The sequence below is a fragment of the Propithecus coquereli genome, unplaced genomic scaffold (assembly GCF_000956105.1).
Source record: "Propithecus coquereli isolate 6110/MARCELLA unplaced genomic scaffold, Pcoq_1.0 Scaffold289, whole genome shotgun sequence".
Lineage (NCBI taxonomy): Eukaryota > Metazoa > Chordata > Mammalia > Primates > Indriidae > Propithecus > Propithecus coquereli.
Window position 1 is genome coordinate 646,085 of NW_012148496.1, and position 14,056 is coordinate 660,140.

At 37.3% G+C, this 14,056-nt stretch overlaps 1 protein-coding gene across 1 annotated transcript; it reads left to right on the plus strand.

The window, feature by feature from the left end:
• The first annotated feature begins 3,090 nt into the window (after positions 1-3,090).
• TAF13 (TAF13 RNA polymerase II, TATA box binding protein (TBP)-associated factor, 18kDa) lies at positions 3,091-11,039 on the plus strand. Its single transcript, XM_012648519.1, has 4 exons — positions 3,091-3,156; positions 3,955-4,033; positions 8,134-8,231; positions 10,361-11,039. The coding sequence occupies exons 1-4, from the start codon at positions 3,130-3,132 to the stop codon at positions 10,529-10,531; spliced, it is 375 nt and encodes a 124-aa protein (XP_012503973.1). The 5' UTR covers positions 3,091-3,129; the 3' UTR covers positions 10,532-11,039.
• The last annotated feature ends 3,017 nt before the right edge of the window (positions 11,040-14,056 follow it).

Genomic DNA, 14,056 nt, shown 5'->3' on the forward strand with positions numbered 1-14,056 from the left:
TCATAGCTCTGCGACCTCAAACTCCTGGTCTCAGGTGATCCTCCTGCCTCAGCCGCCCAAGTAGCTGGACCTACAGGCATGTGCCCAGCTAATTTTTTCTATTTTTAGTAGAGACAGGGTCTCGCTCTTGCTCAGGCTGGTCTCTGACTCCTGGCTCAAGCAGTCCTCCTGCCTCAGCCTCCCAGAGTGCTAGGATTACAGGCATGAGCCACCGCGCCCAACCCCAAAGTATATTATTCTCCTCCTCCCTTTCCTCCTCCACTTCATCCTTCTTTTATCTTTACCACTTCTTAGGCCATTCCTTCTTTTCTGTCTCCTTGATATACTGTTTGTAAGGCTCTGCTCTTTGCCTCCCTTCTCTCTTGCTTTTGTTCACATGTAGTCTTTAAAATACCACCTTTATGTTGATGTCTCCTGTATCATTTTCTCTCGTCCTAATTTCTTGTGGATTTCCAGGCCTGTACTTCCATCAGTCTGCAGAACATATCTAGAGTCTCAAAGTCAGACTTAACTCATTTCTTTACATCCCCAACTGCTTTCCCCTTTTTCTTTCTTATTTATATTAATAGCATTCAATGCATCTGGATATAAACCTCTCTGTTCATCGCTCTCAGATTCATTGTCACAAAGTCCTATAAACTGGATCTCCTAAAGTTTCTCTTAAATCAGTTCCTTTCCTTTTTCTTCTTCTTCTGCTTTGCCTTAATTCAGATTATAATCATCTCTCATCCTAGGTAGTTAGTATTTAGCAGGAAACTTCCCTGCTAAAGTGATCTTTTTTTAAAAGACAGTCATGTGACTCCTTTGCTTAAAGACCTCCCAAGAACTTTGCAGTTTCAAGTTCAGGCTCTGAAGAGAACATTTAAGGCCTTTCACACTCCATTCCAGCCTCATTTCCTGCATCCCCACCCAACAAACTTGGTTCTGGCAACCCACCTGGAACATCTTGTAGAAGCGCCCCACGCCTTTTCACTCTCTGTGCTTTGTCTCTGCTCTGCTCATTACAATTTTTTTTCTACTTTATATTTTGGATCTCAGGTTCAGAAGATTGAATTATTTCTACTCCACAGTTCATGGTATACTATTGCAACTGATCCTTCCAAAGATCCTCACTTTTTATTTATTTATTCCCTTTATCCCTATTCCCATTTCTCCTACACTGCAACATTTCCAATATATTTAATGCCTATGCTTTTAAAATATGGTCCTGTAAAATATATTGTTTTGTGTGTATTTTTAATTTACATAAATGGTATTGTGTTGTAGGTCTCATTGTTTCTTATTTTTTTTTACTTAACACTGTTTTTAAGTTCTGTCCATGTTGCCAGTCCATTGCTTCTGATTGCTGCATAGTACTCCTTGGTGTGTGTGGGTCCAGCACATTTTACCTGTCTACTCCTCTGATAATGGACCCTGTGAATGTTTTATACTCGAGCCCCAGCATTTGATCATTGCTTAACAGCAGTTCTTAACCTTATCAGACCCAACAACGCCTCTTAAATAACAAATATAATGTCTTCTTCATTATTCTGAAGTGAAATTCACAGATAATATAATTTACTCTGGTAGGTGGCCTTTCAGACAGCCCCTGATGATCTCCCTGTCCTAATATTCTCATCCTTATGTAATCTCCCCTCGAGTGTGGGCTGCACTTCCTGAAAAGAACAGGGTAGAAATAATAGTATGTCATTTCCAAAATTAGGTTACAAAAAAACTGTGACTTCTATCTTTTGGGTTCTCTCATTTGTCTCCTCTGGAGGAAGGCAACTGCCATGTTGTGGGCTGTCCTAAGGAGAAGAAAAGGACTATGTGGCAAGGAACTGAGGGAGGCTTCTGGGCCACAGTAAGTAAAGAACTGAGGCCCTTAGTCCAATATCCTGAAGGAACTGAATCCTGCTAACACCGAGTGAGTGATTCTGGAAATGGATCCTCCACCATCAACACTTCAGATATGTCTGCAGCTCCAGCCAGCATCCTGACTGCAACATGAGGCACCTTGAGCCAGAGGCACCCAGCTAAACTGCACCCAGATTGCTGACACACAGACAGAAACTGTGTGATAAATGTTTGTTTGAAGCCATTGTTTTGGGGTAATTTGTTATACAGCAACAAATAATATACTTACCTAATATATAATGCCCTAAGGTAAAATAAAGACAATAACCTATGTTTTAACATGTACATGCTTAAGCATGAACACTAGGAGGTATAATGAAGATTTTTGATGCTTGTACCTGTATATGTAGACTCACCTTGAATGCACGAGCTAGGAATGCAGACTGACTGGGGTGAGTTAGCGACATTATTTCCTGAAACAGTCCAAAGCTCTTAATGAGTTCCAAACAAAATAAAGTACAATATTTGTTCCTAGAAAATTCAACGTACATTAAAAGCATGGGGAAGATGCTTTGTGTTTGTATGTTAACAAAGATAGGTTCGAGTCTCAGAGACAATTATCCTTTTCACTCACTGAATTTTCAGCAAGACATTCAGAAATCGTGTGTATTATGGGATTTTCGTTGTGTGGCATCATCTGTTACATTGCAGGACATTTTGCATCCCTAGCTCCAGTCTTCTAACGCTCATGGTTTTCCCAATCATTGTTCTGACCAAAAACCTTACCGACAAAATTTTAAATCTTCTCAGTCCAGGGACACTGCTCTCTTGGAAACTAGTAGTGAAGCACAGTATCCCCCAATAATTAACACAGTGCTTGGAAATAAACAGTGGAACTGTAAATCTTTGAAACTAAATAACACTTTCAGTCAGACCGACAACCGCCAGCCTGACCCCCTATGATCCATAGCTTCGTAGTCCGGAATCTGGAAGCCATGATTCAACACGCAGGACCAAACTTGGGGTGACAAGATACACGCCGCTACCCTGTGACTTCCTTTTCTTTGTTAATTTTAAATTCCTTCTTCGGGATCACAGAGGCAATCTCAACCCTCCCTCCCTGGGGACTACCTTGGTTCCGCCGCTAGGCAGATGCACCGGCTCCTCCACCGCAGGAGGTGGCCCGACTAGGCCCCGCCCCGGCCCGGCGCGTCACCGGAAGTGAGGCAGCGGAAGTAGTAAAATCCACTGGAAGCGAGCCGCTGGGGCGCTGTAGGCTTGCGGGCTGGTGGGATGGCTGATGAGGAGGAAGACCCCACCGTGAGTAACTATCTCTGTCCCAACCCTCTCATTTCTTCACTCCCTCGGGCTCAGTAGCGGTGGCCGAGCTACTGAGGGGGATCTGTTTTCTTTAATGAAATCATCCCACAGAGTTCGGGACGCTTTTCCCTTTGGATTCATCATTTTAGTACGCGGGGCAAGACGTGAAGGAAGAGTAGGAGGGTGACCCCTTTCCCTTCATCTTTAGTCTATATTTGCCACACACGCTTTCAAACACTAAAGAATCATTAGAGGTCAAACCTAGTATTTATCAGTGCTTAGTACGAACCAACAGTTCAACTGGTAACAAAACTGTATACTTACTGTGTAGTAGTGGAAAAATAATGGATCAAAAGTCATGGAGCCTGGATTTCAAAATCTCCATTCTCCATGAGCAATGTACTTAACTCTGAGCGTCGGTTTTGTAAATACTGATTTTGCTTACTACAGGAAGGTAGACCTTGATGCAACTCTTTAGCAGTAACGCTGTCTAGCAGCAGGCCAACTTAGTTGGTTAAAAAAAACAAACAAACAAAACTCGTGGTTCATTAGAACTCTTAAACATAGACGCTGTGGGATTATTTCTTAGGGATCTTGTAGAAGCCATTGCTGCATGAGTTCGAAGTTGGACTAGATAGTCTTTAAGGCCCCTTCAGTGCTAAGGATTCGTGTTTTGTTGCTGCTAGCCTTAGGCTTTCTGGCTTGATATCAGTGTTGAAAATGAAAAAAAATTAATTATTAAAATGTCACATGCAGTACAATCAGTTGACATTTCTATGTATACATTTTAACTTCTAGTTTGAGGAAGAAAATGAAGAAATTGGAGGAGGTGCAGAAGGTGGACAGGGTAAAAGAAAGAGACTTTTTTCTAAAGAATGTAAGTTGTGTTTGACAATGATTTTATTACAGATGATGAAAACTTTTGGATATGTCCTTTCAAAGAGGATTTATTGTTCTGAATGTTTCCCTGTAGGGACAATGTTCTCAGACTTGCCTATAAAATTCTGTTTAACTTTTGAATCAGATAGTAATGATCCTAACCCCAGTTTTATATATGTGTACAAAATTATTTATATATATATATATATATATTTAGTGAGAAAATGTGATCAGTGTTTTAATTCAGGGCAGAATAACATACCTCCATTAGTTTTCCTGTCCCCTAACCTGTCAGCGGTAGAAGGAGGGACTCATTTGATTTTAAGCAACAGGTAATGATGGGTCCAGGAATAGGTGCTGAAAGAAGGAACTAAGTTGGGGCTTTGGATTAAGACAGTGAACAAACCAAGAAGGTGGTGAACAGTGTGAGGCATTAAAATGGCATGGAGGTTATAATGTATTGGTCCTCTGTCCTTATCCCTCAGTAGACAGGTTTGACCCTTTTTGGCAGTAGTTAGTAAGAGGGAAAGCTGCTGCTACTACTGGTGGTCCAGGCCAACCCCTGAAAGACACCGTGAGACTGTGCATTCCATCTCCCAGTCCTGTGTCCTTTATAGTTATGGCTGAGTATTGAGAAATGAGGCAACACAGATTTATGAGTACCTGCTTTATTTAGGCTGGGCCATCTGTGAGCAGTTCGCAAATGCCCTTGCAACTACAGGGTCAGTGTTTTGTTTTGTTTTTTTTAAACCATCTAGATCTTTTTCCATATCTCAATTCCTCGCCTAAAACTGACCACTCCTTATTCCATTTGATGCTATTTACTTCATTTGTATGTGGTCAGCATAAAAAGGCGATCTCTATACCAAAGCATCCCACAGTGATGCTTACTCAGTTGGTTGTTAGTTCCATTTGGAATATTTTATTTCTGTGATGACAGGAATTTGGAATCTTCACAGTCTTCTCCTTATCTTACCTGAATCTTCATATATCTTAAAGATCTGTTCTCCTAAACCCTTTTTTAAAAAAAAATCTTTTTGTTGTTAATGTAACATAGAATATCAAAGCATTCACTGGCTTTTGCTTATGCTTTTACAAATCCTTTAACCAAATACAGTTTACATAATTCCTATATAATAAGTGTCCCTTTGCCAATGAAATATATTTTTCTACTGGTGAATTCTACCTATCAAAATGTTAATGACAAAATATCTTCCTCAGAATATTTAACAGTAAGCTTACAGTGGAGAATTCTGGCAGACACTACAATAGCCAAGTGATCTAAGTTAGCATCACCAGTAGTATACAGTATATTGATATCACGTTCCGCCAAGATGATGCATTAAGAGGACACATCACCTTCTTTGTATCCTTTCTATTATAGTAATGTATAACTTCAGTCTAATCATGAGAAAACATCAAACAAACCCAAATTGAGGGACAGTCTTCAAGATAACTGACCAGTATTCAAAAGTGTCAAGGTCCTGATGGACAGGAAAGAGATGAGTAACTGTCAGAGGTTGGAGGAAACTAAGGAGGCATGACAACTAAATAGTGTGTGATCCTGAATCAGAAAAAGGACATTGGTGGAAAAACTGGTAAAATTTGAACAAGGTCTGTACTTGTACCAATGTTAATTTCTTAGTTTTGAAAAATGCCTATGGTTATATAAGATGTTAACATAAGGGGAAGCTGGATATAGGGCATATGGGAGCTCTGTACTATTTTTGCAACTCATGTGTAAGTCTAAAATTATCTAAAAAAGAAAAAAGGCAAAAAAATAATTTTAGAATCCAAAAAAGAAAGAAAATATTGGCTCCTGTGCTTGTTTTTTACCTTCTGTTTCTGGAACTAAAGGCTCTTGCCTGTGTAAGCTCTAGGGATACTTCTATCCCAGGCTGATATCCAAGTCACCCTTTTCTTCTGTAGGCTTGGTCTATTTTATCGTCTTTTCACTTCTAGTTTTTACTTTTCCTAAATAGGAATTAGTCTTAATGTACTCTTTCCTTCTTTTGCAAGTGTTCTAGGAATTTCTTTCTTTTTAAAAAATGTAAAACTTAAGTACAAGAAATTATACAAGTCTTACATGAACAGCTTGCTGAATTTTACATATGCTATACAGAAGACCCTCTATATCCATGGGTTCTACATCCATGGATTTAACCAACCTCCCATAGAAAATATTTTGGGAAAAAAACTGCATCGGTATTGAAGATGTACACACTTTTTTTTCCTTGTCATTCTTTCCTAAACAATACAATAACTATTTACATAGCATTTATATTGTATGAAGTATTATAAATAATCTAGAGACGATTTCAAATACGCATAGGATGTGCATACGTTATATGCAAATACTTTGCCATTTTATCAGTATGTCAGGGACTTGAACATCTGCAGACTTTGGTATCTATGAGAGGTCCTAGAACCAAGCTGCCGTGGATATCAAGAGACAACTATATGTGTATATATACACACATACTTGTAACCACCACTAAGATGGAGATACAAAACATTTCCATCATTTGACAGCATTTCTTAACATTTACATACCCCTTTGAGAATCTGATAAAAGTTATAATTTTTCTTCCCAGAAAAATGTACACATACAGATAACGTATAAAATTTTTCTATATAATTTCAGGAAAGACTCAAGGACTTCTAAGCTTGTCTGTGGACAAAATGGGAGTTTGTAGATTATAGGATAAGAATCCGTATGGATCCCATCTGTCCTAAACTACCAAGTGAAATACTGTTGTGGCCCTGTAATATGCTGAACTGAAAAAATAAAACAATAACCCTGGGAAAACATAAGAAGTGCATCACTTAGCTTAACAAGAAAATTTTGATATATGAAGAGGTCCTAGTGAGAGCAGGACCACTTAACCTGTATTTATAGTTAAATACAGGTTAAGAATCAAAATGTCAGTGTGGGGTTGATCCATTAAATTATTAATTAACAGCATCCTGCTCATGTACATTAGGTTTCTATCACTCATAGATACATAAACTGATGCTTATAAAAAGTAAATAAATAAATAAAAAGCCAGTAATCTAAGTGGTCATACTAAACTCCAGAGTGAATCTATATATTTGGCTTTTTAGTTGATATTTCTTATCATGGTTTGCTTCATATTCAATGTTCCTAACAAGGTATATAGTTTGTGACATTAAAGAAGAAAAGAATAAAAAGAGAAAAAAAGAAATGCTGTTGTGGGTAGGAGTGAAGACTCTGGAAACAAATCACCTGAGTTCAAATTTAGGTTCCATTTCTTAGCTGTGTGACCTTGGGAAAATCACTGAACTCAGTGCCTCAATTTTCTCATCTATAGAATGGGGATAATAATAGTGTCTACCTCAAAGAATTGTTGTGAGGATTAAATGATTTATATATATAAAGGACTTAAAATAGTACCTGGCATATAATAACAGTTAAGAAGTTGTAGCTCTTAGTAGTTATTTTTATTGCTATGTATTAGACTTTTTCTCTTTTGCATTTTCTATGGTTCCTTCATATGACACCTGAAAGGGCTTTGCTGGCAGTTGCATTGATCTATTATAGGAAATGAAATGTCAAAATTCTTTGAAGAAGCCTTCTGCTTTTTCCTTTTGAATACTGTTTTTTTCCTGTAAGAAGGTAATTGGAACACTTTCTCTCATGTCCTTTCCCCTATGGTAATATCAAAAAGGATTCTGCCTTCTCTTTTCCAATGCCCCTCTGCTGTGCCCACACACAAAAAGCACCTCCCAGAAAAGGCTAAGCCATTGCTACCCATCCTGTCCCTGCCACAGAGTCTCCTACTTAAATGTATTCTGGAGTTTTTGGCGAGTAGATGGTAGAGATTAGGAAAAGAATGTTGATGTTAGGGTTCAGTAGTTGAAGGAAGTAGAGTTTTGTTGGAGGCTAGGTGGGAACAGTTGGTCATAAGACAGTTAAACCTTTTATGCCAAAATTCATACTTGGAGATGACAAATGTAATGTAAATATGTTTTTATACCAATATCATCTATGACTTGGTTCATTTCTAGTTTATTTTTTAAAAGTATTGGTCAGATTGTTAAATCTGTTCAACTAAACAAAAACGATTTTTTTTATAGTAAGATGTATGATGTATGGCTTTGGAGATGACCAGAATCCTTATACTGAGTCAGTAGACATTCTTGAAGACCTTGTCATAGAGTTCATCACTGAAATGGTAAGATTCTTTTGTAATTGGTCTTAGTTAACTGAAGAATAGATTTGAAATTCTAAGCTGTAGATAAGACTAAAACTATGGCATCTTTTTGAAATAAGCTATCCATTTGAGTGCTTATTTGTGGAAGTTACTGGTTACTATTTATCAGTAGGGATGGAGATTATACTTGTATATTCTATCCCTGACTCCTGAATTTTATTTATAAAGACATAAAATCCTTGAATAAAATAAATATATTATCCACAATCCCATTATCCAACATAGTTTTTTTCCCTCCTTTTTTTCTTTTGAGACAGTCTCTCCATCACTGGGACTAGAATACCATGGCGTCAGCCTAGCTCACAGCAACCTCAAACTCCTGGGCTCAAGCGATCCTCTTGCCTCAGCCTCCCGAGTAGCTGGGACTACAAGCATGCACCACCACACTCGGCTAATTTTTACTATTTTTAGTAGAGATGAGGTCTCACTCTTGCTTAGGCTGGTCTCGAACTCCTGAGCTCAAGGAATCCTGCCTCAGCCTCCCAGAATGCTAGGATTACAGGTGTGAGCCACTGTGCCCAGCCTTCCCCTCCTTTTGCAGTGTTTACTTAAAGATACATAATGTTTTACATAGTAGTGATCATAGTAACATTCTTTTTACTCAAAGTTTTATAATACATATTTCTTGTGTTCTAATCATAATTATTTTAGTAGCTATCTAAAATTTACTCAGATTTTTTTCTAACGTAACCATTTCCTTATTATATAAGTTATTTCCGTGTTCTTTTACTTTTATCTGAATAGTTAATGTTGAATAATCATATTAATGAAATTTCCCCTCTCTCCTTTTGTTGGATATATTCACAGGGATGGTATTTCAGAGTTTGGTTGTGTTTAGTACTTAGAAATTTTCACACTGTGTTTTGGATTGTTTCCTTACTACAGAATAGAAGTAAAATTACTGGGTCAGAGAGTATGATGCATTTAAAAAAAATTTTTTTCTATTCACAAAAGTATTTAATATTGATTAATATAATCTAAAAAGTATAAAAAAGTACAGCAAAGAAAATAGAAATCTATAATCCTTCCAGTTAGAGACAACTAATGCTAAAATTTTGGTGAGTATCATTTTGTCTTTTTGCACATATTTTTAATCTCTTTATAGAATTGGAATCCTATAGTCTTAGAACCTGCTTTTTCCCTTAGGACAGTCTTGAACATTTCTTCCATGTCATTGCATAGTATTGTACAGTATTTTTAATGGGTTAATATTGATCATATATAGTCAAATTTATTTACTCAATGCCTTATTATTAAATATTTAGTTTCCATATTTTAGTCATTAGAAGTAATGCTATGATAAATCTTTGTTTTTGCACAGGATAAGTATATGTAATGGATGAGGTTTATTTATTTAATTTTAAGAAAACTCACTAATATTTATTGGCTATTGAGATGGAGGAGGACTCAAAGCATAAATGGAATGGGTGGTTACAAAGAAATTATAAAATTACTTTATACAAAGGAAGACAGAAACTACATATATCAAAAAAACAAGGCCGGGCACGGTGGCTCTTGCCTGTAATCCTAGCACTCTGGGAGGCCGAGGCGGGTGCATCACTCAAGGTCAGGAGTTCAAGACCAGCCTGAACAAGAGCGAGACCCTGTCTCTACTAAAAAATAGAAAGAAAATTAGATGCACACATAAATATATATAAAAAAAATTAGCCGGGCATGGTGGCACATGCCTGTAGTCCCAGCTACTCAGGAGGCTGAGGCAGGAGGATCGCTTGAGCCCAGGAGTTTGAGGTTGCTGTGAGCTAGGCTGACACCACGGCACTCTAGCCCGGGCAACAGAGCCAGATTCTGTCTCAAAAAAAAAAACAAAACAAAAAAGGAATGTCAACAAATTTGATGGTTTTAATGTCTTTAATATTTTTTTTAAAAAGTGCCTATGAAGCATAAGGAGAAACATTGCTGATAGCCTAGTAGAAAATGGTCAGAGGACATGAATAGAAAGTTCACATATGAATAGCTATAATAATTAGAAGAGAAAATCTTCAACATCAACCAGCAATTAATAAATGCAAATTAAAATGGTAAAATATTAGATTTAAAAAAATTGAATTGAATATGTTTCTTCGTAATAGACTCACAAGGCAATGTCCATTGGAAGACAAGGTCGAGTACAAGTTGAAGATATCGTCTTCTTGATTCGAAAGGACCCAAGGAAGTTTGCTAGGGTTAAAGACTTGCTTACTATGAATGAAGAATTGAAACGAGCTAGAAAAGCATTTGATGAAGCAAACTATGGATCTTGACACCTTTTGTAGTAACTGAAACTCCATTATGTTCTAGGGAAAATGTATATAATAATTGTATATTTTCTACAGTAAGGTCCTGATACCTACCTATGTAAATGAAAGGTGGAGAAACACAGAGTTTTCCGCCTTTATTTTCATGCCTTTGATTTTAGAGTGATATTGGATTAATTGCCTGCCTTTATATGACCATACTTGAATTACTTATTTGGTTTTAATGACCACACATAAGTTAAAGTACCTTGCAAACCATGCAGTTCCTTCTGACTTGTCACTATCTAAAGGATGAAATAGTATTTATGTGTTAGGTATATTTGTGCCCTTGTAAGCTATACTATAGCTGTTTAACATATGAAATTTAAATGCCATCTTTGACTCTGTGGTAGCTGAAACGTGCTTTATGTATTCTGAAGTTTTTATACAAAAGTAGTCTGAGAGGTTATTATAGTGAACTTTTTTGTGTTTCTTTTAAGGAGCTGATACAGGAAAATAAAGGTTTTTTGTAAGAATGTTTGTTTTAAAAGATAATTTGTTTTAATATTCTTTTGTTCAGATAACAAGAATGATTTTATTTTTTTTTGGAGAAACTGAAAGTTTCATGTGAATGCTTCTGTGTTGGAAGGCTTTTTTGATTTAAACCTTTTGGGGCTTATACTATTTGTTAAGTTTTGGGATAACTCATTTTCCCAGATCAGATTAAAGCTTCTAAAAATAAATGCTTTCAGTAGCAAGAATGGTCTGCTTAAAAATTGAATGGCATTGATGGCAAGATAAGCATTCAGGATAGTGTTTTATTAACATATTTGTAAGTACTTGTTCATTGTGGAAATGTGTACTTGATGAAAACTGTATGTGTCTGTGGAAACTACTTTTGTCTTTTTTTTTTTTTTTTATTTCACCAATCACAGAAGCAGAACCAGATGGAAACTACTTTTGTAGTTCAGGATACACAGGTTTTGTGTGTATGTAGCTTATTGTACTAAATTATTATTGCACTTAGTTTAAAATAAGGATTAAAATTGCATTTAAATAGATCACTGTTACTCTTTGTGAAACTGAACTTCTTGTGTGCCACTTATAAATATTACCTATAAGTCAGTGCTTGGGAAAATTTTACTTTTTTAACCTATTAATACAAGGAATAAAGTATGAAAAATTAAACAGGTTACTGCTTGAATTTGACAGTGATTTATAACCTTTTTTCCTCCCAGAATATTATGCTCATTACTGATAATATGATAATTCTAGCTGCTTAATCTCACTAAAAACTTTTTTCTTATTCTTGCAATGCTCCTGAATTGATAATGAGATTCAGTGCATATCTAGAGTGATGTTTTTGTTATTTAAAAAAGCAACAGCCAGTTGAAAAGCTATCGTAGTCTAAACCAAAATAAAGAATGGGAGTAGAATAATAAAATATTAATATATCACTATTTTTGCTAATTGGGGCCTGCTTCACTCTGAGAAAGGAAATGGTAGTAACTGGCACTAGGGGAGTTATATACCGGGTACCATTAGTCTGTATTTAATTACCCTGTGCGGAGAGGGGTGCTATAAATACACTGACTAACTTGAATCATGTCTCAGTCATGTTGAGTATCTTACTATTCTAATGACCCTCAAATTTAAAAAGTTTTTTATGGGATTTTGTGTTAACACTTTTTTAGGTTGTAAGTGATAGAACTTAAAACTAGCATAAGCAAAAAAGGAATTTATTGGCTCACCTAACTGAAACATGGGAAAGAAGGGATGAAGCTGACTTCAGGGCTGACTGGATCTAAGTACTTGAGAATCAAGACTTTTTATCTCCCCATCTTTTATCCTAATTTTGGTTTTACTCTCTCAGTATGGCAAAGGAACGTGATGGCCAGCAGTTCTAGGATTCCATCCTTAAAACTCCACATTGAAGGAGCTGCTTCACTTTCTAATACAGAAAATTCCAGACAAGGGTTATCATTGTCCTGGCACTGGTCACTTTCTTCTTGACTGTGGCCAGGAAGGAATTGTACTATATCCTGGATCTCATGCCCCCGCTCTGTGGTAAAGAAAGGCTTGGATTGGGAGGTGGGAGCAGAAAGCTGGATACTGCTACGTAGGAGAAAGGGAGGCTGGGAAGACTGACTTGATTCATGAACTTAACTAACTTTGAATTCTGATAGTGAGACAGCATGGCTGTCTTTCAATAAATAGAGCTGCACTGTATAATATGGTAGCCAGTAGCCACATGTGGCTATTTAAATTTAATTAAAATTAAGAAATCAGTTCCTCAGTTGCACTTGCTGTGTGTGTGTGTGTGTATACATTTTTTTGAGACAAGGTTTCGCTCTGTTGCCTTGGCTGAAGTACAGTGGTGTGATCATAGTTCACTGCAACCTTGAACTCCTGGTCTCAAGTGATCCTCTTGCCCCAGCCTCCAGAGTAGCTAGGCCTACAGGCACTTGCCACCATACCTGGCTAATTTTTCTTAATTTTTGTAGAGATGAGGTCTTGCTATGTTGTTCAGGCTGGTTTCGAGCTCCTGGCCTCAAGTGATCGTCCTGCGTCAGCTTCCCAAACACTTGCTGTATTTTAAGTGCTCAATAGTCCCATGGCTAGTGGCTACAGCATCGGACGTTGTTGACAGAGAACATTTTCTTCATCACAGGAAATTCTTTTGGAAAGTGCTGATCTGGAGTGTATAGGTGCTCTCTCCTAATTTTTTTTTTTTTTTGAGATAGAGTCTTGCTTTGTTGCCCTGGCTAGAGTGAGTGCCGTGGCATCAGCCCCACTCACAGCAACCTCAAACTCCTGGGCTCAAGCAATCCTTCTGCTTCAGCCTCCCGAGTAGCTGGGACTACAGGCATGCGCCACCATGCCCGGCTAATTTTTTTTGTATATATTTTTAGCTGTCCAATTAATTTCTTTCTATTTTTGGTAGAGACGGGGTCTTGCTCTTGCTCAGGCTGGTCTCGAACTCCTGAGCTCAAACAATCTGCCCGCCTCAGCCTCCCAGAGTGCTAGGATTACAGGCGTGAGCCACCGCGCCCGGCCTCATTTTTTTTTAAACTTACTATGGAAAATCTTGAGCATAACCAAAAAATAGAATGGTGTAAATACCTCCCAGCTTTAAGAAGTAACCAACTTTTTGGCAATTTGTTTTATCTATTTCTCTACCTTTTTTAAGGGGGGAGCAGTATCATTTGAAAGCAAAGCCCAGACATCATTGTACTATTTCATCTATAAATACTTCAGTAGGTATTTCAAACAAAGTGGTAACCCAAATACTGTTATCACATCCTATCAAAAATTAACACTAATTCCTCAATATTCCATCTAACACCCAATGCCTGTTTAAATCTTCCTGATTTCTCAACATACCTCTTTTGAGTTTGTATATCAGTTTTCTATTGCTGCTGTAACAAATTACTGCTCATTTAGTGACAACACAAATTTATTATCTAGCCAGTTCTCTAGGTAAGAAGTCTGACCCTAGCCTCACTGGGCTAAAATCAAGGTGCTGACACAGTTGTCTTCCCTTTTGCATGT

What these genes read in the sequence shown, in the direction of transcription:
- TAF13 (XM_012648519.1), top strand. Translation starts at nt 3,130, where the DNA reads ATGGCTGATGAGGAGGAAGACCCCACC. An exon ending in ATGAGGAGGAAGACCCCACC is followed by an intron (nt 3,157 to 3,954) that starts GTGAGTAACTAT and finishes TTTAACTTCTAG; the next exon opens with TTTGAGGAAGAAAATGAAGA. An exon ending in GAGACTTTTTTCTAAAGAAT is followed by an intron (nt 4,034 to 8,133) that starts GTAAGTTGTGTT and finishes TTTTTTTTATAG; the next exon opens with TAAGATGTATGATGTATGGC.